Genomic DNA, 18565 nt, shown 5'->3' with positions numbered 1-18565 from the left:
CAAATTTTAACATGCAAACTAAATGAATTGATATTCCAGGACTTGGACCAAAAAACAATAAAATTCCCTGTCTGGGAAAAGAGTTTATAAAATTCCCTGGAATTCTGTGACCTGTGGAAACCCTGATTATTAGAGCCGAAGTCTTCTGACATCAGATGTTTTAACTATTACAGTTGTTGATTTCTACATGTCTACAGTTTGGATAATGTGTCATGAGTAACAGTTTCCTGTATACGATGCTGGAGGTGGAAAGGATGCTCTGTTTTTTTTAAGTACCCTTCCTTCTGCTCTGCTGGTTTTCCTCGGAGCAAAAGCACCAACTGTGAATAATGAGTGTGTCTACAACAGATGTCTGAGGACTAAACTGTTGCTACTAGCAGATTGTTCCTGTGTGCATGATATGGAAAACAGTATTTTTACATGAATTCTCCTCTTGTTAGCGCGAACAGTCACATACTTTCTTTTTTAATACAGTCAGCGTCTGACCTCCGAACACCCAGGTCAGCGGTCTCAAACCTGTCACTTGCCAGGAACCAGTAATTTGACACCCATTTTCTCAGGCGTGTTTAGAGATTATTACATTTTTTTTTAACTATTTACTTTTTAACCTGTCTGAAATAACGATGCTATCAATGGTGATTAACGAGTGGACGATCTCCCCTCCTCTCTCCACCTATGTCTGCTAGGCACCGCGTCAGTGCAGCAGAGGTGGAGCTCCGCCCACAGTGAGACACAAAGAGATCAGAGGACAGAAGCACAGCAGAGGTGGAGCTCCGCCCACAGTGAGACACACAGAGATCAGAGGACAGAAACACAGCAGAGGTGGAGCTCCGCCCACAGTGAGACACAGCGATCAGAGGACAGAAACACAGCAGAGGTGGAGCTCCGCCCACAGCGAGACACACAGAGATCAGAGGACAGAAACACAGCAGAGGTGGAGCTCCGCCCACAGTGAGACACAAAGAGATCAGAGGACAGAAAGGATGATGAGAGGGGGATTTTGAAGGGAAGTAAAATAAGTAAACTAAGTAATGAAAATGTTTTTATTTTCTATGACAGATGTGAGCAGTGTGAGCTTCATCAATTGGAAACATAAAGAAATTCATTCAGAAAAAAAGCATGCACATGCTGCTGAATTGAAGGTGTTGTGATACAAAATGTGTGTGAAGGGTATTCAATTGTTATTGTTCACATAAAAGAAGCTTATTCAGCTGGTTTGGGTGGAGCTCAGCTATGTGAATAAATGTTACATGAGCAGCTCTATATTTAAGAATTAGTTCTCAATACCAATTGATTGACAGGTGAAGTAAGCTCTCATGGAGGTTTAATGTAGATGGAAGATTCACAGGATTTGTGAAGTCAACAGTAGAAGCTGATGCTGTCTGAAAATAAAACCAAAACTTGAAAGCTGCTCAGGGGGTCTGGCACCGCGAGGGGATTTGAAAGTGTAACAGAAACAAGTATCTGTCATTCGTCATCATCAGTTTCAGAAAACATGGATGTGAAGGGGGAAGTCGGTCGGCGGGGGGAACAACAGACGGAAGCACTCACCGTTCTTGTTTGCTGCATCCACAGAAAGCCGGCAGATGTTGAAGGAGGGAGCAGAGAGAGAGAGAGGATTAATGGACGAGATTGATTTGATTGATTGATGACAGTGTCACAGTGAACAGGAAGTGAATCTGAGACAGCACCGTCCTCACTACACCTCCTCCTCCCTCTGCTCTCCACCTCATCCAGACAACTGGGCAGTTCAGCTCGCACACGTTTTATCAACGTATCCTCAAATAAACTGCAGTTTAGTGAACAAATAAAAAAATCACACAAAAGACAACAGGCCGCGTTATTGATTAACTTTAATATACTCCTCCTCTTAAGGCCGGTCAGGCACCTGGAGGGATCCAGGCATCATGACTGACCGGATTCAGCTCATGACAGAGTGAAGCAGCTACATCAGTAACATGTAAAATTAGACTTCATCGTTAGTAAGAAATCCATTCAAGCTGCTCTTCTTAACCTGGCAGATTACTACCTCCTCTCCAAAAACAAGTTGGGACGCCGTGTAAAATGTAAATAAAGACACAACACAGTGATTTGCAAATCATGTCAACTCATATTTCATTGAAAATAGACCAAAGACAACATATCAAAAGCTGAAACTTATAAATGTTAGTAAAAATATGTGCATATTTTGATTTGATGGCAGGGGTCATGTGATTTTACATGATTTGCAAATCATTGCATTCTGTTTTTATTTACATTTCACGCAGCGTCCCGACTGTTTGAAAATAGGTTTTATGAAATGGTGCATGAACGTAGAGTGAAGGGAGCTGAATACTTCCAGAGGATCCCGTCTGAATCTCTTCTCCTCTAATCTCCTTTCAAATTCAATATGAAACATTTGCATTGCTTATCTTATACATTTTGGATTGACTGACTTATGATGTGTTATAGGTTAATAATAAGGTCGGTAGGTAGGTACTTTACTTTACTTTATTACCTACTAATAAACAAACAACCTTGTGAAACAACTGGCCTTTTACACGTGAAATGGTTTGTTTTATTATTAGACTACCAACTACAGCACAGAAACATCACTGGGCCGAACATGAATAACTGTAGTGTTGAACGCAGCTATGAGGAGTTTTCACTGTTAATTTATCCGTCTTGTTGCCTGCAGGATAAAACAATGAGACTCCAGACAACAATGTACAAGAAAAAAAATCAATGCGGTGAAAACACTTGTATGTTTTTCTAACAATTTATTTGCAGAGAAACTTTGCTGTGCTCCCCAACTGACGGGCAAACCTCTGAATGGCCTTCTTATTGAAGGGAGGAATGTCTCTGATGAGTTTCCTCTCCACGGAAAGCATTAAGGCCATCCGGTGTCATGGTGTTTCCCAGGAAGGGTGTTCATCCTCTTAAAGAAGAGAAGAACCTCTCAGATGGAGCTCAGATGTTTGTTGTGATGAGGATCTTTCAGAGTCTCTGTGAAAATGCTCTTAAGGTTGTTCTCCTTAAAAAAAAAAAAAGGGGGGTACAGAGGAACTGAATTACTTATAGATACAGTATAGGTATATTCAAGTTTTTGGAGCTTCCAGGTCTGAAAAATGAGGCCGATGCATACTTATTGGAGCTGAAGCCATTATTAATGTCTGCCATGAAAAAAGGTCTAATGGAAATATCTTAACCAGATCCATGAGCAAAGAAAGTCTGATATTCTTGTGTTCAGCTGAGGAAGTGTAACAAAAGTCCATCATTGCTAAAGACGGTCAGACAGACAGTTTCAAGAACTTTCTAAGAAGTTTCCTTAAATTCAAATGGAAGCAAAGTTCATTTGAGTGACCAACAACGAAAGTGAAAAATGAATTCGAGCCCACATCTGTGGTTCCCAGAGTTCCAGCAGCAGCACATCTCATCATCAGCTGATGAGGAGACAGGAATCAGACCGAGACCGAGTGGAACAAACAACGAGCCCAAACACACCTTCAGGCTGCAGAAAATAGTCCTCACAATGAAAGCTCTTTGAGTGAGTAGTTGTGTAAATGTAATGCTTCCTCCTGCCCACACTGACTAAAGAAATCTCTTCAGTCATATCTTAAGATCTCTTTAGTCAGAGAACAACATCCTCCATCCTTTTTCTTCGTTGAGTCGAGTTCAGCTGAAGTTTAAATGAGTCTTCAATAGTTCAACTATTCAAAGGAGTATCAGGTAAAGTTTTGGTCCTTTCAGAACTATATTCTCTGCCTGTTGTTTTGTGTCCTGGTGATGGGCACATACATGTTCTGTTCTCATCCTCACATGTGTATGAAGCAGGTAGTTCGAGCGTGTCGGCCATTTGTGACAAATAAACACAAACTCATTTGTCTAACAGCGACTCATCGGGTGTTATTGTGGGTTAAGACTAAGATCCGTTACACTGGTGCTGCATGATGAAGGGATCACATTCATAGGCAGTATGGATATTAAAAGCTGAATATAGAGACTGGTGACTGTGCTCTTGATTCAGTAGAAGTTATGACTATCTTGACGTAGCATTAGCTCTTTAAAAAAAAAAAATCTCCAAACAAACAAATGTACATTTGAAGAATGGAAAATAAAAGACAGTTAAACTGAGTTTTTCTTCCCTCTGTTGGAGGTTTTTCTCCCTTAAAGAGTTTTTTCCCTCCTAGCTTATGTGGAAATTGATGAATTGTTGAATTGTTGGTTTCTCTGTATAATATTGTAAAGTTCCACTGTACGGACGTTAATGTGTTAAGTGCCATGACATAACCTGTGTTGTCATTTGGCGCTATATAAATAAAATTGAATTGAATTGAATTGAATACACTGAATATGTTGTTTTTACCAATCACATCAGTTTTTACTGATGGTGCCTGCTGGGTTTGTTTTCCCTCGACATAATCAGGAAATGAAACAGGGTGTTCATATTTCAGAATACACTTTACTATTACCTCACAACCTGAGTGAACTTTGATAGAATCATAACTTCACACTGTATATTCCTTGTGCTGGATTACAACCTTGCCTTGAAGACAAGAAAAGCACATTCAAGATTGTACAATACTATTATTCTGTATGTTTAGGCACATGTTGGACAGTAGTTTAATGAAGCCATATTATACACAATGGTGTGCTTTAACGCCATTATTGGCACAACAGTGATGCGGTTGGTCTAATTCGTTTTTAAAATATACAACTTTTTGTTAGTGTGAGCTCCGTTTCCATGGCAACACACGGGGTATGATAAATAACTGGAAAACAATCAGTTACATCAGTAGACTCTTATGTAATGTACGCGAAGTTTCCTATTCCAGGAAGTAGTCGGACCCTTAGCAACCACCCTAGCAACAGAGAGGATTTCTAGTCTCCAACTGAATAAATACAGAACATAGAAACACTAAACTGATCAGCTAGTTCAATCTGGTTGGAACAAAGATATCTGATGAACAAAGATATCTGATGAACAAAGACATCTGATGAACAAAGATATCTGATGAACTAAGATATCTGATGAACTAAGATATCTGATGAATGAAGATATCTGTTGAATAAAGATATCTGATGAACTAAGATATCTGTTGAATAAAGATATCTGATGAACTAAGATATCTGATGAACTAAGATATCTGTTGAATAAAGATATCTGATGAACTAAGATATCTGCTGAACTAAGATATCTGATGAACTAAGATATCTGCTGAACTAATATATCCATGGACTTTTGTTTTTAAGAAAAGTAAGTGTGAAGTCATACAATGGTCCGAGGACAGCAGCGTCTCTGTGAAGCAGCAGTCGTTGTTTGGGGCTATTTGTAGAAATTAAATTGCACACTACCATTAAAAAAAACAGCTGTTCACAAAGTCTATTTCTATTGTAACCTACTGGTCATTTACCCAGAGTGCATAGTTACAATGTTGCCATGGAGATGGCGGACTGATATTGTCCCGTGATGAGCTCGTTCTAAATGTACAGTTGACCAATCAGATTTCTGGGTTGGAACTACTTGTTGTACAATAAATAAGATGCAAAACATGAACTTGGCTTTGGAAGACTGAAACTCTGCAGCACAGTCAGTGCTGACACATTCAAGAGAAGCAGAGAAAAGGAGGAATTAAAAAAACAAAAACAAAGCACAAGTTGCCTTTTGAGGAGAGAAGCAGCCATATGGAGGCCGTCAGCAGCTCCGTCAGCAGCTCCAGATGTTTCACCACAGTACAGGAAGCACAAGCCAACTGTTCGCCTGGAACAGCAGCGCCGCGAGGCAGCGCACACTCTCTCCGTTCCATATGTCATGAAGGACCTTTGTCCTCAGGCCTGTTGAGGCAGGACACACGTCTGTCTCTGTTGGAGAAAACCGTCCACTCGGACCGTTTCAAATGTTCCTGTCATCTGTTGTGCTGAAAAAAATGCTTCAGGTCTCTCTTTGGAGTGTGATTAAATGATCGCTCAGCTAGATAATACGAGGAGGAACACAGTGAACATTGCCTTCAAGGTTCACTGAAATTATTGCTCTTTTATAACAGATGACAAAAAAGGGATCATTTTTATACCGCTGTTTGTCAGTGGAACTATTTAACTTTCAGGGAGTGGGAGAGTTTGTTGGAGCGAAGATTAGACATAAAAATCTTTTTTTATAAAAAAGATTGATATTAATCTTGTGTACAAGGTGAGAGGTGCTTTCAGAAGTTTCCTGTGAAACGAGCAAATCACATTGAAACGGCCTGTTCTGATTTCCTTGATAATCTTTTTCTAACAACAATATAAACTACATGAATATATTAAATATTATAGTTTCAGCGATAAAGACCCAGTATTTCAATATTATATAGAACTATTCTTTATTATGTGTTTAGATGTGACGTTTATGTGAGACAGCCATGTTTGATTTGTTTCCCTGAACCTGACCTGACTCCAAAGCATTGCTCTGATTACATCCCTCATCACAGTAAAACAGTTCCTGCAGTCACCACAGACTTCACGAAGTATCTGTCACAACGACGTGTGCTGTTTGAGTGTCACACTCACCTTTTGAAGAGTAAAATTGCGATGACGATGACGATGATGAGGATGACAGCCAGCACTGGACCCATCACCCACAGCATCTCCGGGGCCTCCTGAGGGTGCCGGATCACCCCGCTGAGCTTCACCACGAAGGGCTCGGAGAACGGGCTGGCTGCAAACGTCCGCTGCTGCAAAATGATCGGAGGAAGTTCAGTCAGTTCACATTCAGTTAGACCCAACCAGACTCCATCTTGACATCATACTGAAGTAAATAGACCTGCATCAGGCTGCACAGCAGCACCTTCAACAGCACACAGAGGAAACCAACACTTCAACATTTCCCACGTAAGATAGGAGGAAAAAAAACTCCTCTTTAAGGTGCAAAACCTCCAACAGAGGGAAGAACTCTCTTTTATTTTCCATTGTTCAAATGTACATTTGTTTGTTTGTTTATTGCTCATTAATGCATTGTTATTTATCAATTGTATTTGACCTTTTTGTATGTTATTATATTCAATTTTCCTCTATATTTTCCTTTGCCTGTGATACTGCTGCTGTAACACCCACATTTACCAACCTGGGGATTAATGATGATGTAACGAATCACTGAAATACTTTCACCTTCGAGAAAAGAACAATTATCGGGAGAGAACTGAAACCGAAAATAGCTTTGCAGATATTATTAAGTTACACACACACACACACACACACACACACACACACACACACACACACACACACACACACACACACACACACACACACACACACACACACACACACACACACACACACACACACACACACACACTTTGGAAGAGACAATAGCTGCTGTTTGATCACGTCTCCTGAGGTTCGATGGTTTGAAGGATCAGTGTGATGGTGTTCTTCACAGGTAGCTGAGGTTGTCTGAACTGGATTCACTTTATTTACGCAACACTCGAGTGCAAAGGAGGATGACGGTGTTCACATAATAGATGGAAGGTTGTAAGTTCCTCCAGTGTCCAGCTGATAGGAACACTTTCTTTTTAACGTAATTAGGTTACATGGAAATATAAATGTGTGTTACATGTAAAGTATTTCCATGTTTTTTGAGGGCTAATGAGCTGAATGAAGGTGGTCACTGGTGTACGTATATTTTTGTGAGATAAATAACAGGACTCACCACCTCAAAAAAAACTGCTCCATCAACATCAAAAACCTCAAAGGGAACCTTTAATCTTTTGAAGATGAATCTTTTCATGACAAAAACACACTGAGAACAAACAAAAAGTCACCTTCACTGACCAGAGAAACATTTTCAAAACTCTAAACTACTTTAAAGCCCCAATATGTGACTTTTATTTTACCTTACAACAGCTTCAACATCATTTTGTAGGTAGACTGACATGTGGGCATTTCCGCACTGCGCCCCGAACATCTGTATTTGCACTATGTAATTTTGGTGAATGAGTTGAATCTTCCACACAAAGGTCACTGTTGGCCAGCAGGTGTTAGAGTTCAGGAGTGCATGGCGACTAAAGCTGAATCTCTTTACTGATAAGAGCTATAAAACCAACCACAATAATTATGAGGCTGAATCCACGAGCTCGGTCACATTCAGTCCAAGGTCCGTGAAGCCGGGTACAAAAACCACTTCCAAAAACCGAGTCAGGTTAACAGTCCAAAAATTCCAAACCAGAGTAATCAGTCCAACCGGGCCGAGATCGAAGAGGCAAATACACAAAGAAATCACCAGGAAAACAGCCGGCCCCAAGAACTGGCAAAGACACGATGGAAAGACAGTTGAACGCAGGTGGAGACAATCAGGGCGGGACAAACCATCAAAGGTGGAAACACGAGAGACCGGATTCCCTCGCTGCTTTTCTAATCTCGGATCCATCGTCAGCTACATTCTCCATCAATCAGTGATCTCATGTGATGAAGCTGCAGCACCATCAATCACTGTTTGGCCATCAAGCACGGCTCACTGAAACATTTACTGCTTTCCAACAGAAATGTCGTGTGGACTATAAAGAGAGGACAATGTTGACCTCCAGTCGTACAACACAAAGACATTTGTTGTTGCCCAAAGTAGAACGACTACAACACTAATTTATTATGCAACTTTGACAAAGTCTGTGGACTCATCAAAAGAACGGTCAAATTGAACTTGAGACATCCTGACTGTCCGTCTCTAATCGAAGGGTCAAAGTCAAACATTTACCTCAATGCAACCAACAGCACGAATAGACCAACAGAACCAGTATATGGTCCTTCACTGTAAAAACAAGTTTGATGCTTTGACCCGTCCAAACATATCAAACACATATTTTCCATAATACATTTGGGTGGGTGAAGATCAAACCAAACTACGAACCTGTCTGAACACATTTCAAGAAGCAGTCATGTCAACCAGCCACATGGCACCTTGTCTGCGTCTGTCTGGAGTCAGTGGGTTTGTCGTGAGAATTGGCTGGTGACGTGGACATTGAAGGATTCTTACATTCAGCTGCTCAGCATCACAGGTTTAAATCTGAACAGGAATTTGTTTGAAAAGGTTTGTGGTGTGACCATAAAACACACACATTATATATCACTGCAGAGCTTTATGGAGCTTTAACTCAATCATCATGCGGTGAAACCGGCCGACACTGTTACAGCTGTAACCACCGACCGTGTCCATCAAAGGGATATTCTTCCTCCCTGATTTATACACTGCCATGCAGTTTTCTAACGTCGTAACAAGCTGAAACATTTATTTAAAAGTGCAGCCACACTGAAAACTTCACGGCAAAAAGGTGTGAAAACACGATCATCTGTCTCCGTCACTCTTTCAGCTCTCATTTGTCTGTAATACTTTATGGTATTTTCAGCAAATCACAGTTCGGAAACCTTTTATTTGAGGTGTATATTTTTCACGTCACCTCTCCGTCATGTCCACAGGGCTCTTCAGTCAGAGGAAGCCACCGTTCACTGCTCCACCACCACAAAGTGATCGCCCTCTTTATTTGGCCCTTTTTCATTTCACCAATTTCATATATCACAGCTTGTTTGCAGCAGTGGGGGTCACAGAAAACTCCGCTCCCCATTTCCTTCAGTCTACAGCCCACCTCTTTTTTTGTTTTTGCTTCCTACTCTTATTTTCTAAACCTCTGCCCTGTCAGCAGCCTTTAAATAAAAGCTGACCTCCCCTGTTTGCAATGAATGTGATTCTATTTCTATTTTTGTACAGCGCTTGAATTACATTCAGCAGAGGGTCATTTATTAAATGTGGACTGCAGCTCAGAACACAGTGAAATGGTCCAAGGCTGCAAACTCTTGACAAAAGCAGTACTGAGGGGAGGCAGAGCAACGTGAAGATACTGCTGAGGAGAGCATGTATTTACAAAGCAAAATCTGATTAAGCCTTATTACACAACAGAGTAACGTCATTATTAACACAATAGTTATGAGGTCCGTAAGCAGCACTATCGGCCAAAGCACACCCTCCAGTGTAATATTACGCAAGATACCAACTAAATAAAATAAGTAATCAAACTATTCATATTCTGAGGCAATTAGCTCTCTAAATATAAAACTTTTTGTGATTGCAATCTCAATTTCCATGGCAACACATGGGGTATGACCAGTGACTGAATCTAAAAGTGTTCGTAGCTTCCAGGTCTGTAAAATGGTTCTGATCCAGAAGTGTCTTCAGCTGCAATCCCAGCGAATGCCACTAGAGGTCAGCTCCAAAAAGCCTCCGGCTCCATAGACTCCCATTCAACTTCTCTCATCAAATCCAAAGTGAATAAAATGTGTCCATCAGTTATCTCGGTGTTGTTAGCTAAAGTCACTCCTTCTTATTAGTTTTCTGGAGGTCCATCTGAAAACAATCCCTCATTCATTAGAAGAGAAGATTCAAGAATCGTCAGGTTTCCAATCAGATCGGTCAGATCCACCTCTGGCTCCTCCCCCAGCTCGTCCAAATATGGTCACTTCCTGCTCCAAACCGCTCCGAACTAACAAGATGGTGACGGACAGAATCTGAACTGGAGGATTCATAACGTTCACAAACCAACGGGTGACGTCACCGTTAGGTGCCGCTTAGATATGACTAACAACTGAAAACCAGTCACGTCAGTAGACTCTTATGTAATGTCTGCAATGTTTACTACTACAGGAAGTAGTCCGACCCTTAGCAACCACCTAGCAACCGAGAGGATCTCTAATCCGTTTGAATGATTTCTAGAGATTGTTTCTCTAACTGAATAAATACAGAACATAGAAACACTAAACTGCTCAGCTAGCTCAGACAGATTGGAACAAAGATATCTGATAAACAAAGATATCTGATGAACTAATATATCTGATAAACAAAGATATCTGATGAACTAAGATATCTGATGAACAAAGATATCTGATGAACAAAGATATCTGATGAACTAATATATCTGATGAACAAAGATATTTGATGAACTAAGATATCTGATGAACAAAGATATCTGATGAACAGATATCTGATGTTCAAAGATATCTGATGAACAAAGATATCTGATGAACAAAGATATCTGATGAACAAAGATATCTGATGAACAAAGATATCTGATGAACAAAGATATCCATGGACTCATGTGTTTTTAACATTTTAGCTCCGTGTCATGTGTTCAAACCAAACCGGTCCAGCTAGCCTCCTCTAGGATTGTAAGTGCGTGACTATCCGTGGTGTTACGGTACGGGTGCTCGGAGCGACCAAAAAGGACCAAAAGAGACCCGACTTCACCAAATGGGTCATTTAATAGAACTAGAACAAGTAGAAACTACATTATATTAATATTATATGAAATTCAATTCCAATTACAGTATATATCTACCATTGAGATGGTGGAGTGATATTTTCTAGTGATGAGCAGGGTGTGATGTCATGATGAATTTAACACGATACAAACGTGCAGCTGACCACTCATCTCTGGGTCGGAACTACTTGTTGGATCATTTTTAGTGAAAGTGAATTAATTAGAACTGATTCACACTTCGCTGGCTGGACATTTTGCAGTTTGAATTTGCAACGTGAAGAACAGCTCGGCAGCGTCATCTATGTGACAACAATAACAACAACAACAACAACAACGGTCCATTTCTCCGTGGTTTGTTCAATTTTTTAAGGCTTACAATGAAATGCATTGTTTGGATTGTTTAGGTGGGGTTGTACGGAACACTTTTGGTGGTTGGCACCATTTTAACAAGTTTAAATGAAGGAAAGGATTTTAAATTAGAGAGAGCCTGAAGATGCAGGAAGCATGACGCCTGTGAGTGACAGCAGAGGGGTGAACTACGAGCTTAATCGGTACTACGACGGCTTTCTCTGTTCACTCCGGCTCTCTGCTTTAGGCTCTGAGCGCCTCCACATAAAAGAGGAGGAGTTTTCAGCATCTGACCAATCACAAACATGGACAAGTGTACTGGCAGCACAGCGGCGTATTAAAAAAAAGGGGAGGAAACTATAATTTTTTTTAACTAGAATGAAGTTAAACATAATCCAACTGAAAGCAGCTCAGCTGCTAAATGATGGAAAGATGTGCAGAAACATGACGACTGTGTGAACGTAGAGCCGAAGTTGAAAGACTGATAATATCACCACAAAGACCACAGGAAGATCGGACTCCATACATGTGCGTATTTCATTCATTCATCTATTATTAGATTCTCATGACGTGATGAATGTTTTAGTTTCATCATTTCACCTGCAGCCCCGGAGGAGTCCAACGGACCGAGGAGCAAATACATGAATATAAAATCAGAATTCAAATTCATATTAATCACCGGGGAAACACACAGAGGTTTGTCTGTCTCTGAACACTCTGTCCCCCGCAGAGGACTGTCTCTCTTTCTCTGTCTCATGGTCTCTCTTGCTGTCTGTCTCACTGTCTCTGTCTCTCTATCTCACTGTCTCTGTCTCTCTGTCTCTTTGTCTCTCTGCGTACCGAGCTCCACTGGATCTTCTCTGATTGGTGGTGATATATTTCAGAGATCTGATTGGTCAGTAGTCGGTACTTTCTTACATTTTGATCCGATATCTCCAACATAACCTGCTCTGGATCAGGTTAAGTTTGCAGCATCAGTTACCATGGTGATCCAGCCAGCTTAAAGGAGAGCCAGCTTGGTGACACTGACAACCCTTTAGTCTCAACATACCTCACTAACCCACTGATCTCACTTCGTAGTACAAACCTCTGGATGATGGTCTCACTGCCTAACATACCTGCAGATGCATGCATGACTCAAGGACGTGGTTCCTGCGACGTGTTCGGCATGCGAGCAGCGCTGCCGGAGGAGCTGCTCTTTAATCCAGACAGAAAGCTCCAGGGAGGAAATACAATGCCATTGACAGCAAACTCTGCTTTGTTTATTCAGCAATAAAAGGCATTTGAAATAGAAATGGAGCACACAGTGCAGCTGTATGTGGTGCAATGTGACCCATAAATGAAGTTTAGTTAAAAGCATAGTTTTATGAGAACTCCTCATTTGACACTTTTAAAAGACCGCCATCCAGAAAAATGTGCAATAGATCCGGATGTTTAAAACCCATTCACGTTGCCTCAGCCATTCTCCCGTCCTCTGCTTTATGATTTATTAAAGGGTAAGAGGTACCAAATGCAGCCTTGGTCTCAGTGAACCATTCTGGACACCGCGCTGCTGCACACGATGAGGCTGCAACTTACAGCTTCATCCACTGATTGAATGGATGATTGCAAAATGTGTTCATGACCAAAAACAATTGGTGCTAGGTGGTAAGAGATTGAAAAATGCATTAGTATTATCACCAGAACATGTTCTTCCAAGCTACTATTGATTGAAGGTGCCAAAAGATCAAAACGTGGAGAAAATAAAAAGTAAACTTTTGAAATATAATCCAGTCCAGTACAACAATACAGACGGTGGCCTGACTGCACAAACGAACCACAGAACACAAATGCTAATTCCACAAGTAATAAGTCTGGGTTTGTATTCATTGCCAGGCTTCTACATTATATTAAACAATTGTCCCTCCTACTTTGTGCAATCCCAACATCTTATCAACTTTTGGATAAAGAGGTATCGTTGTAAAGATGTGCAGATGGTAGAAATTCAGACAAATTTGAACCTTGAATTTGTCATTTGTAACCTGTATCCTTTAAATCCCTGCTTGTTGTGTTTCCAGTTTTATTTTGAAGAACCTGAATGCCCTCAGTTCAGTTACTGCCCTCCTGTGTCTCCTGTTCCTTTGAACATCCAATCAACAGTCTAAGCACAAAGTCTAAAGTGCATTTTGGTCCAAATCCACTTTGACTACTTTAATACTTGTAAGGTGCATAATTTAAATGGGTTGTACTCCGTCTCTTAATTAATCGAAGACGTGTTTTGGGCATATCCTGAAATAAACCCTGACGTGTCAACTTCCACCCTGTTCCTGTATTAAGTTTGAAGGATTAAGGATGAAGGATTCCTGGTTCCTGTGAGTCTGGATTGTGAGATGGACTCGTCATATTTTTAGAATTGCTGTTTTGTCACCATCTACAAACTGGTTGTGTAAAATATAATAAATACATAATGCATTGATTTGGAAATCCTGTAAATCCACATTTAATTTCAAATACACTGGAGACAATATATCAAATGTTGAAATTGTATATATTTATTTCATATATTGTTTTATGAAACACATATGCTCATTTTGAATTTTAATTTGATTTTCAATTCCGTTTTTATTGACATCTTACACAGCATCCCAACTTTTTTGGAAACAGGGTTGTAAACATTTTGAAATAATCTTTCAGCTGTTAGTCAGTGAATTTGGGCCAGTGAACATCATTGGCTGCTGAAATGCACATTTGTGGGGTAAAGTCTGTTGCTTGTAGGGGAAGCCGACATGGAGAGGTAACGTGTAGCGTGATGTACATAAACCAGCCATGTTAAGCATCGGGGCTTTGAGAATACACCAGACTCCCTTTCAGTCAGTGACAGGGATAATGTCTCCCTCTCTGGACCTGAATATTTAATGCTAAAGGACACAGTGAATGAAATCTGTCTTGCTCCTGCAGCACCTTCCTCCCCCTCTTCTTCAGACTGTAATAGTGTAATTTCATCACATCCTGTATTGTGATCTGATTTCAGATGCTTAGCGAGGGTGGTGGTGTTTCCACGGTACCTGGCCATCCTCCCACATGCATCACATACAGTGTTGTTGCTGTTTGAGAACTGAAAACATCCACACACGACTGTTAGCTGTCTGCAGCCGTCAGTTTCAACACTGTTCAATGGATCACACCTTTAAAGAGCTGGAATTCACATTGGAGTTCAAATCAATGAAGTATGATTTAGACTGATTCTGGTGGTAGCAGCATTACTTTCCCTTTTGATAAAAAGTATTGAGTCTATAAATCAGTCTTTTAGTTTGTGAATCTATCCTCGTACAGAAATGTTTGGGATCGGAGTTATCAATATTTCAATATCGACATGCACAACACGACCAAAGAGTCCTTTGATTGGCCTTCGTCACAACATAAATACTGTTTACGTCTATACCTCATTTTTGGGGCAGGCTTACTCTCTTCTGGAAACATGCAATAAATCAGTCCCTCCAGGAAATTACGATCACGAGCACAATAATCAACGCGAATGTAAGCAATATCTGAAATATTTGTGGGAGTTTGCAATTTTTCCGCAAAACAATGTCATCAGCAGAAACTGTGCTGAAAGTATTAACGGCATAAAGTAAGTCTTTTCAAACAAAACTTCTCCTATGAACAAAACAAACTCTGTACACTGAATGAAGAAGGAACCAGAGGAGAAACAGGAAGTGACGGGGTTTGTGGGAAATGTGTTCTTCACATTAAAATGATGTGATTAAATGTTTGTGATCAAAGGAAGTGATTCCATATTACTGGATGTTAAATAAGTTTTCTCCACACGTCCAGTTGTCAGAGACGTCTCTTTGTTTGTTTCATCCAGCAGGTCTATGTGTTGAATGATCATGAATTAAACAGCATCTAAAGCTCTTATTTTGAAAGGCTGATGTTGTTTCTATATTCCAGTCACAGACGCTCTGTTCTGGAAACATACGCAGCTTTTAGGATTTTCTTTTCTAACTTTTAGCCCCATGGTTCTGAACTGAAATATTTCTGTGATGTGCAGCATGATTATTATCACAGGAAGTGTTTACATATTCATTCCTTTGTCAAGTGGTGCTTAAAAAAGCTAATTTATTTTCCTTGACTTGCAATTTTTTCAAATTCCCGCAAAAAAAAGTCACTTAAAACTCCACAAATTACATTGTAATTTTTGTTTTTAAATCCACCACAAAATCAAACAATTTTATAATAATAAGCAATAATAAAAAAAAAAATCCTGGAGGGACTGATAAATGTAGTAAGGCCCAGTCCCCTGACTCAACCAGTGCAGCTTTAAAATGTATGAAAAAAATGGCTGACATGCTCATATCCTTATAAATACAGAGGTCACTCACAGACTCATGGTCCGTCAGGTCAGCCAAAACAAAGCAGCGATACTGCTGCTGGCCAGGGAGGGGTTTGTTGTAGTACCCGTTGTATTTCTTTTCATCACCCAAAGTGAAGATCTCCGGCAGTGTCTCCAGCTTGGCGGCGATGTAGGGCTGCAGGAAGTCATCGCTCTGCCTCCTCTTCCTCTGTAGACTGCTGTCAGCCTCTAGGAGCTGCCGGAGGGACGACACAACAGGAGACTTTGGAGCAGGCTTCATAACAGGTGACACGACAATGCAACATACTGACGCAACGTGACATAACAACACAGACTAGAGTACACAGCATCAACACAGGGTTGAGATATTCTCCCCACTTTATTTCCTTTTATTGTTCTTGTTTACATATTGTTCTGCAACGTACCAAGAATATTTTGCTGTTGCATGTCCCTATTTATTCTAATCCAGTTTCCATTCTCATTACTTTGTCTGTATCTCTCTCTGAATGAGGACAAACACAAATCCTTCAAAAATCTAAAAAATGTTGTAAGAACTCCAACTTGTCAGACATTCGTTAGTAATGACGGGCTTTATCGAAGGGAAACTCCATCAGTAGGGACAAGGGAGTACACCACTATCTGTACCCGTATCCATACTGGGATGGGGCGGGACTTCACACACACACACACACACACACACACACACACACACACACACACACACACACACACACACACACACACACACACACACACACACACACACACACACACACACACACACACACACACACACACACACACCAGGCAGGCTGTGTCCCTGGCCTCTTGAGTTATTTTTGTATTATTTGTATTGATAGGATAAAATGAACGGCTGAGATTTGAGAACTCTGCAGATTGTAAAACACATTTAGATGTGACCAGAAACACGAGCAGTCAGACAATCAGTCATACATGTTGTAAACAACCCAACTGTTTATTTCACTGAAAGCTCTTTATTCTGGGGTGATGGTTCTCTGTGATTATGTTGACGCTTCTGAATTGTACTTCAGACTGAATAAACATCAGTTTTTTGTGAAAATGATTTAGTGGTTTTCTGAATCTATATTTATGCAATAAGCGTATAGTACTATGACAACAAGCATTTGCTTCAGTGAATCCAGATTTCCAGATGACAGAAAGAACTCGACTGGCACTCGCAGAGCTCTGAAATCACAGCTCGGCTGAGACGACTGTCGCTCACAGCTTCCGTTTTCTTTGCTGTGAATAGAGTCTGGGAATTCGGCTCTTATTAACGTTTTCACAGCCGCTCTGAAGAGCCGACCAATCAGCGGCCAGTGTTGGTGGTTAACCGCGTTTATTTCGCCCGTCCTTCACTGTGATTGGACGGCTGTCGACTGTGACGAACGCGAGAACATTATTTAACTCCCGGAAAAGGAACGCTGATCGTTCAGCGCTCAGCAGAAAATAAACGCTCAGCAGCTCGTTCATTAAAACCATTTTTAAAATACGGCTGTAATCAGGGAAAAAGCCTTTGGTGGACACTGTAGGTGGTTGCAGTGGTGGCAGAGTGTCGGCCGGTTTCAGCGGATGCTGATTGGTTGAAATCAACCCGAGGTCTACGCTCGTAACAATGAACTCTTTTGGCATCTTCGATTCTGTCTCATCCTTTTCAATAATATGACACTTCCAAGATTAATTTTCACATAGTAGTTTCAGATATGTTGATTTCCTACATTTATTGTGTGTCTTATTCTAATATGGAGACAATTTTATCTGATAAAACTATATTTTCAAAGTAATGTCCAAGTTCAGAGAGAGAGAGAGTGTGTGTTGGAGGATACCAGACACTTTCTGATCAGACAGGACTGGATTTATAAGTGTGAATGCCTGCTGGCACATTCAGAGGGAGTACAGAGGGTCACAGCTTCGTTACAGAAGCTCAGATCTTCAGATTTATTCCAAGCATGTGTGCCTGTGCGAGAGAGACATCTCTCCCAACGACCTGCTCTCTATCGCCACCGTATATCATCTTAGAGCAAGACTCACCTGCCACCCAGCAATGATCACAGCAACACTGACTTCAATCACACATATCGTATGTAAGACATGGTACATCAGCGTTTTGACAGATAGCACTACACAACAAAAAATGCTGACTGCAAAGCAGCAGACCTGAAATCAAGAGTAAAAGATGAACATCTTGATAACTCTCGTTGAAGCAATAGCTGATGAGTGACAATAACACAGTCTCCCTCAGGATGACTGACACTATCCAGTTAAAAAACATGGCAGATGAAGGTGTTTGTTATAATTATGCCATGTTCCAGTTCTATTTTGATTACACATAGTCAGTATTTAGTCCAAGAAATTAGTCCAAACTATTTTTTATGATATATGAAGCTGAAACTAAAAAAAAAAGAAATCCAAGCACTCACAGGAAACAGATGCTGAAAGCAAAACAGCTGGGACAAGCTACAACTAGAAGTAGCGCCTGGCGGTTGTATGCCACCGCTAACCACTCAAGTTGTAGTTTACATGCAGTTCAAGTTCATACATGTCGGTGCCACGTTTGTTGAGATTTCCTCAAGGCGTTCCTGAGATATCGCACTCATAGTGGGAAATG

The 18565-nt window shown here is 40.7% G+C and overlaps 1 protein-coding gene across 5 annotated transcripts in view; it reads right to left on the bottom strand.

The window, feature by feature from the left end:
* Positions 1–18565, bottom strand: part of ptprfa (protein tyrosine phosphatase receptor type Fa) — a 211984-nt gene that overhangs the window by 31905 nt on the left and 161514 nt on the right. For all 5 annotated transcript variants that reach the window (XM_069718469.1, XM_069718470.1, XM_069718471.1 and 2 more), the window contains 3 exons: positions 15968–16174; positions 6526–6689; positions 1552–1563 (listed from right to left, as the gene is read on the bottom strand). In XM_069718469.1, coding sequence (XP_069574570.1) covers positions 1552–1563; positions 6526–6689; positions 15968–16174 — 383 coding nt within the window. The remainder of the gene's footprint in view (positions 1–1551; positions 1564–6525; positions 6690–15967; positions 16175–18565) is intronic.

The sequence above is a fragment of the Brachyistius frenatus genome, unplaced genomic scaffold (assembly GCF_029030835.1).
Source record: "Brachyistius frenatus isolate BFR_SWC_R1_liver_20210118 unplaced genomic scaffold, ASM2903083v1 Contig_192, whole genome shotgun sequence".
Taxonomy (NCBI): Eukaryota; Metazoa; Chordata; class Actinopteri; family Embiotocidae; genus Brachyistius; species Brachyistius frenatus.
This window is presented reverse-complemented; position numbering and strand designations above follow the sequence as displayed.